Here is a 6,745-nt window from a genome sequence, read left to right as displayed (position 1 = left end):
TTTGATCTCAGCAAATTTATGCGATATAAATATCTTCAAATTAATTATGCATGCACAGCGGGATTGCTAAATCCACAGATTCACCAAATTCATGACTGCCCTGATGAGCCTGCTCTTCCCAGTTTACCACTATTTAGAGACGTTCTATATTTTTGGTAACTCAAAAGTAACCATTTCAAAAGCCTGGTTAGAGAAAACAATATATTGTGAGTATATTATTGTTAATTACAACTTACAAAACAAAGCAGACTTGCCAGGAATCACTTAAATAATTCAATATAAAGACATACTGTATTTGTGTTAAAGAAGCCAAAAATCCAACATTCGTCTTTATTTGGAACAGTCCAATAAAACAAGCAATATGAAGAATAGTCCATAAAGATTTACTTTTGAAAGGCTTTTTTATAGAGGATGCAAAAGAGACAATAATATATAATAGTAGCAATTAAGGTCACTGTAATCGAACATAACTCTTGCAGAGTTCATGGTCCCTGATATCCCCCCAGCCCCCGTTTTTGACATGTGGGGCCACCCCTCCGGCCCCGTTGGCTGGCAGTCTCTTTGTTATCAGGAGGTTCTTTGGGAACAGCTGGTTCCCGCTGCTCTGTAGGATGTTTTCTATCTTGGTTTTCTGGCTGATTGGCATGCAAGAAGCCTTCTTGTGGTGCATGCCACAGTCTCCGGCGTGGAAAATCCGTGGCGCCTCACTCACCATGACCTTCCAGTAGGAGGGCAGGCAGGACACAGTCAGGTGTTGTAAGGACCAGTCCCAGTTGTAGTCGTCATAGGTGCAGAATGTGTCTGTGCATTGGATGAGCTTCTGGTACGTCTCTCTACTCACAGCCATCCCCATGTTGTGCTCAGTGGACTTCCAGGCCTTTACCTCCACCTTATTTGCTTTGCTGGAGTAGCTGATGTGGCTGTAGCTCCCCAACGAGAGGATGTCGCAGTCAGTGCACTGCTCCCTTTTGAGAGCTGACATCAGCTTTAAGAGATGGATAAAGTCTGGCGACAAGAAGTGGTCCTCCTCGATCAGCAGGACCAGACCCTTATGGTCCTTCAGAACCCGGACTCTGTCCCATACAAAGTGCAGCTTCCACCACCAGTGGTGTTTGGTCTGGGAGAACTTCGCCTCACGGTAGTGGCCAAACGAGTCAGGGTAATCTGCATTGATGCAACCCAGCTTTAAGGCATCTTTTTTGGGAATGTCTCTGGGGCAGTCCCTGGGGTCGTGCCCGGGGAACTCGTGGGGGTACAGCTGGATGCTGAAGGGGAAGAAAATCTGAAGTACCTGACAAAAGTCAACAGAGGCCACCACTGTATTTATCTCAGGGGACCAGAAGTCATGGCTGAATATCAGCAGTATGCTTTCCACACCTCTGGCCTTCCGCAAACTGTCCACTAATAGCTTAAGGTAGTCTGGTCGGTTATGGACCTGAACCACCACTACCAGATCGTCCTTATGCCGCGCTGCCTTAAACTTTTCCTCATTTCTTATTGTCTGGTCAAAGTTGAGCTGGAAAACAATGCCACGGTAGACTAAAGTGGCGTTATCTACCTCTGGCTTGGGTATCTTCTCTTTGTCCTTTGCTTTTTCCTGGTGTGTGTCATTTGCTTGTATAATAATAGGAGGTGGAACAGGTGCCCGGCTGACTGCAGGTGTTGCTTGCACCTGGATAAGATTGTTGTTGATGCTACTGCTGCTGCTGCTGCTGCTAACGCTGCTGCTTCTCCTCACCGTCTCCACTTCCTTGGGGAGCGATCCACTGTCGTTCTTCTTCTGCCTTCCGCTGCTCCAAAAAGCTAGGCCACAGATGACAACCACCAGAGTCAGTATCACCACCTTCCTCTTGTAGATTCGGAATCTCATGATAGGGGGTCAGCCTCTTGCGGAGGCAGAGAAATTGATTGTAGTGAAACAAAAAGCACAGGTTTGCAGTTGTGATGGCGTGCTTTGCAAAGGGAGCAAGCTTGATTTAAAAAGCTGTTATGAGGCTAACTGTTGGCAAAATGAACTGTTGTTGTAAACATGGATCCCGCTGGAATGTCACTGACAGTGGATGAGTATTCCATAAGGCATGACGGTTGCTGGGAGGCAGCAGGGTAGCAGTGTGCATGTACCACCTAAATGAAAAATAAATCAATAAATAAAGTTAGGTGCATCATGGCAGTTAGGGCTGAGCGATATGGTTAAAATCACTATCATAATCCTAATAACGATAATTTCCGATACCAATATGCAGTATATTACAATACAATACAATACAATATGACAAACGTATGCAGAAAAGCCTATCACAAGTTCTGAGAGCCCAAAGTCTTGTTTTTGTCCGACAGTCCACAACCAGAAGATATTCCATTTAAAATAATATAAGCCAGAGAAAAGAAGCAAATCCTTATTTTTTCAGAAGCTGGAACTATCAAATGCTTGGCATTTTTGTTTGAAAAACAAATGATGCAATTAATCAATTATCAAAATTGCCACTGATTCATTTTCTGTGTATCAATTAACTGAATGATTAATTGCTCCACAACTGAGCAAACTCCATTTGCTGATGAAGACCTTGAGATGCGGTGGAAAGCTATGAAACAGGCTACGAAGCTTGTGGGACCAAAACAAATTCAATAACTAATTTAGTTAGATTTTGTTGGACAGCAGGAATCTGTAAAATGATATCATGATAATATCATTATCATAGGATTTCCGCTGAATCGCCCAGCTCTAATAGAAGCACACTTACAACAATAGCAATGATTTCATTTCACATAAGGGGACACTGATCAGTATGAAAAAGTACCACCACAAACACAAACAAACATTCGTTTCTCATACATGCCTCACTCTGCCTGGTGCTTATTCCTCTGTTCCTCCTCTCTCCTTATATTAACAGTTGATCATTGCTCCATGCTTCTATATTTTCCTCTGCATAAATTTGTCCTGAACTGCATTATCAATATTGATTAGCCCTTTCTGCTCAGATCTGCTGAACAGACCTCCATCTTTTATTTGTTATTAAATCAGTGGTGTCTCTGGCTTCCTACCTGACCCTTTCATCTATCTTCTCCTCAGATGAATGGTCACTGTGTGGCACTAACACTGCCTGGGTTAGGCATTTGATAACGTTACTTATTAGAGTCTGTGATAATATTTATGAATACGTTCCTCGTAGCTACTATAAAACGAAACAAACCAAATGCTACCAGTAAACATGTACTTCAACATAGTAAGATTTGATTTATACTTGAAGGGCAGGAGTTTATAGCTGATGAAATGGCAAAGCAATCTAACCCATATAATGCTACTTCATACGGTTGCAATGTGCATTTCCTTACACGGCTTTTTCATGTTCACTGGTTTCCATACAGTTGCAGCTTGCCAAATCAAGTGAAACGTTTGCTCTGCAGCTAAAAGTACTGCAGTTTTTATCCCCTGTATTTATGTTACTATAACCTGAACCGCTTGCTCGTGTAAATATGCAATGTTTCACTTGAAGCCTACTAACCGTTAGTTTTTCTGTCCTGAATTGGCCGCTATCAGGTAGCCTACACCAAACCAGGGCCAGCTTTCATCGATTTTGAACATACGATTACCGTTATTTCGCCGACTGACATGAAATGCTCCCGCAGCAATTAAAAACAACAGTTGGCGTTGCAGCTTCGGTCGCTTTATGACAGCGAGCATCCGGGAAATGCTAACAGTAAGTTAGCAATGGCTTCAGCTAGCAACTTACAAGCAGCCCGTCCAGACCGAACCTCGTCAACAACAGCGTCCATGGCGAACCAGAACAACCATATTCACAGCACTTACCTAAAACTTGAGTATCTGTGCGGTCCTTTCAGCGAGAAACATCGGTACGGTGGCGTCCCATTCTCCTCCGTACGTTCCAGTAGGATGCATGGAAACGCAACTAACAGCTAGCTGTGAAAATCCCAAATACGGAACCACTGCCTGCCGCTGTCCCACAATGCACTGGTCCAGCGGAGGGCACCCAAGACACCCTAAATGTAATGTAGCCCTGCTGCTGACAGTCTGTCTTTGGCTCATCAGAGGCGGAGGTAAGTACTTCACAAGTTCATACCAAGGCTTAATGCATACGTACATTTAAATGGAAAATCCACCCTAAAACTGAATTTTGCCTACGTTGTGCTCTATCAGTTATAGTGATCATTACACACAAACGACAGTCTCCCTAAGATAGAAGTCAGAGCATCAGTACTTTAAATGATCTTACACAGTTTTATTTGAATATAGCTGTGAATGATAAAATACAGCCTATTCTAGTTAAATCACCATGGGTGCTGTCACAGTGATCGACTGTAGGAGTTGTTCCATTACTCACTGTCTTTGGAGCAGCTCCAGGTGTTTTAATAATTTCCAGCAGTATTTTTTTTTAATGAAATCCTTCATAACAACAATATAGATAGAAACCATCTGTTATTCTTTAGGACATTATAAACCGAAGTCGTGTCATGATACACACAAGTGTCTAAAAATGTTGATTTTGCCTGGACAATTATAGATATTATAATTTGCTACTGTTGATTTCAAAGTGGTACAAAAATAAATAAGAAATATGAACAAATAATGAATGTGCCCATAAATGTATAGCTTCTTCTACTTCTAGCAACATTTTCTTAAAAGTGTTCTCATGTCAGTCACAAATAAATGTATGTCCAAATTACGCCTACTCAAGATCTGCCCGTTTGAAAAATATTCATATTGAACCTGTAGTTCCTAAAATGCATTTTATTTATTCAGCTACCCAATTTTGATACTTACAGCTTCAGTATATGCCATAAATTGTTGTCCACTTAAATGCCTGACAGGCTTTAATATAGTGCCACCAACACACTCCGATACACTAGGTAGCGGCATGCACCTTTAGCGTTGGTTTGTAGTCCGCCAGTAAAATCAAAGAAGAAGATATAGTGCCACCAGCGGGCTGTCCCATTACATACCTCCTACTACTAGGAGGCGCCATACAACAACTCCACAGCCGGAAACACAGCATCTGAAAGCTTCATTTGCGCACGCGCGTTCCTCTTTCTTCCTTTCCGACGCTCGAGCGAAAGAGACAAGATGGGCCATCAGCAGCTCTATTGGAGTCACCCCAGAAAATTCGGACAGGGATCGCGATCCTGGTCAGTCCCGACTTTAATGTGTCAATTGTCGATATATGTGTTAAAGCGAGTCAGTTTCAATGTGTTTGCGGGTTCCAATACTTCAGAATTTATCACCAAACGTGCACCGCATGGAAGCTGCTCGTGAGCTAATATGGCGGTGGAAGATGCGCCCCGTTCACTTCATAGCATTAGCATTGTGTTCAGTTAACAGCTCACTGTTTTGGAAACGAAACTACGTGTTGAATCTCCAGAAAACTGATAACATGTTCACACAAGAGTTCTGGTGTCTGATACAAGCCTTACGCTATTGGAAGTAATTTGAGTAACGTAATGTTTAGGGTTAACGTAAGCCGTGATGCACAGAAAACAGCATATCTAATGATAACCGGCTCTGAGTTTGTGAACTTCCGCACCCTTAGTTCGCACGAATGAAGGGTGGCCGAAGGCCTTATTATTTATTTATTCATTTATTTATTTTTTTAACCTTCATGTAAGGATTAAACCACATTTCTCCTTTATTCCAGCCGGGTATGCTCGAACAGACACGGTCTGATCCGTAAATACGGGCTCAACATGTGCCGCCAGTGCTTCAGGCAGTACGCTAAAGACATCGGCTTCGTCAAGGTAAGTAGTATTGTCCAGTTTCAGCTCAATTAATTAGTGACGCGAATGAGAAACGACATATCACAACTTAACGTTAGTTTACGGCTAAGTAAAGGCCCTTTGTAAACAACGTCTCTGATAAATTGCTGGTGAAGCACGACCACCACCATATGAACAAATAGTTTTTGTTCAAACTTGTATTTTAAGCAACTTGAGTTAGTCTGTTTATTATTATTTTTTTAATATCGAAAATTAAATTTTCATGAGTGGTTGTCCTTCTGTTGCGCATCTTTGCAGGGATCCTTGTCAAGTCAGTAATGCACTCATGGTTTTGTTGGTTTCAGTTTAACACAGAATAGTTGGGTGAATTTGGAAGAATAATGCTGACTGCATATCATTTCACCTTTTTAACTAATGGCTTGATTATTGTTTTCCCACAGCTGGACTAGATGTCTTGTGCTGACACGTCCTCGAATGGGTCAAGTGATCTCTGGAAGGCCAGCCAAGATGGGATAATTCAGCACTGCAAATAAATGTGTTTTTTTGTCCAAGCTAAATGTATTGTCTTTATTCATGCATTGTTTTCTACACATTATGCAGGATATGGATTGTTAGTAATATGCAGGGAAGATGAGGAACAAACTACACAATTAAGATTTGAATATCTAAAATGAAAGACTACATAATTGCAGGTTTGTTAGCCGCTGTCACTCTCAAATTTCCATGTCTCACTCAATAAGTATCCTGTGCTGTACAATACTACATCAGCATTGTCAGTGAGAAATATGCTGCTGCTTCATCTCCTGGTACAGCCCTTGAATTGGCAATATGTGTGATCTAAATGATGAAATAATTGTACCTTACTCTACCAGATAATTGCTTTCTGACAGCTGGTTTAAAACACAGTTCTCACGTAATGGTTAGATGGACTTGTTTCATGATGTTTAGAGTACATGGGGTCTTAAATATTGAGTACCCATTCTATACAATTTATCAGACTAATCCCTTAAACTGAAAA

At 41.6% G+C, this 6,745-nt stretch overlaps 2 protein-coding genes across 2 annotated transcripts; one reads left to right on the top strand and one right to left on the bottom strand.

Annotated features, from left to right (window-relative positions):
- Positions 1 to 294: 294 nt before the first annotated feature.
- On the bottom strand, positions 295 to 4,093 carry mgat2 (alpha-1,6-mannosyl-glycoprotein 2-beta-N-acetylglucosaminyltransferase). Its single transcript, XM_044170320.1, has 2 exons — positions 3,809 to 4,093; positions 295 to 2,124 (listed from the first exon to the last, which is right to left on the bottom strand). Exon 2 carries the CDS (start codon positions 1,868 to 1,870, stop codon positions 452 to 454), a length of 1,419 nt encoding a protein of 472 aa, XP_044026255.1. The 5' UTR covers positions 1,871 to 2,124; positions 3,809 to 4,093; the 3' UTR covers positions 295 to 451.
- An 892-nt stretch (positions 4,094 to 4,985) lies between these two features.
- On the top strand, positions 4,986 to 6,278 carry rps29 (ribosomal protein S29). Its single transcript, XM_044170322.1, has 3 exons — positions 4,986 to 5,142; positions 5,649 to 5,748; positions 6,168 to 6,278. Exons 1-3 carry the CDS (start codon positions 5,081 to 5,083, stop codon positions 6,174 to 6,176), a joined length of 171 nt encoding a protein of 56 aa, XP_044026257.1. The 5' UTR covers positions 4,986 to 5,080; the 3' UTR covers positions 6,177 to 6,278.
- The last annotated feature ends 467 nt before the right edge of the window (positions 6,279 to 6,745 follow it).

Source organism: Siniperca chuatsi, linkage group LG16, assembly GCF_020085105.1.
Source record: "Siniperca chuatsi isolate FFG_IHB_CAS linkage group LG16, ASM2008510v1, whole genome shotgun sequence".
NCBI classification, from domain to species: Eukaryota; Metazoa; Chordata; class Actinopteri; order Centrarchiformes; family Sinipercidae; genus Siniperca; species Siniperca chuatsi.
This window is presented reverse-complemented; position numbering and strand designations above follow the sequence as displayed.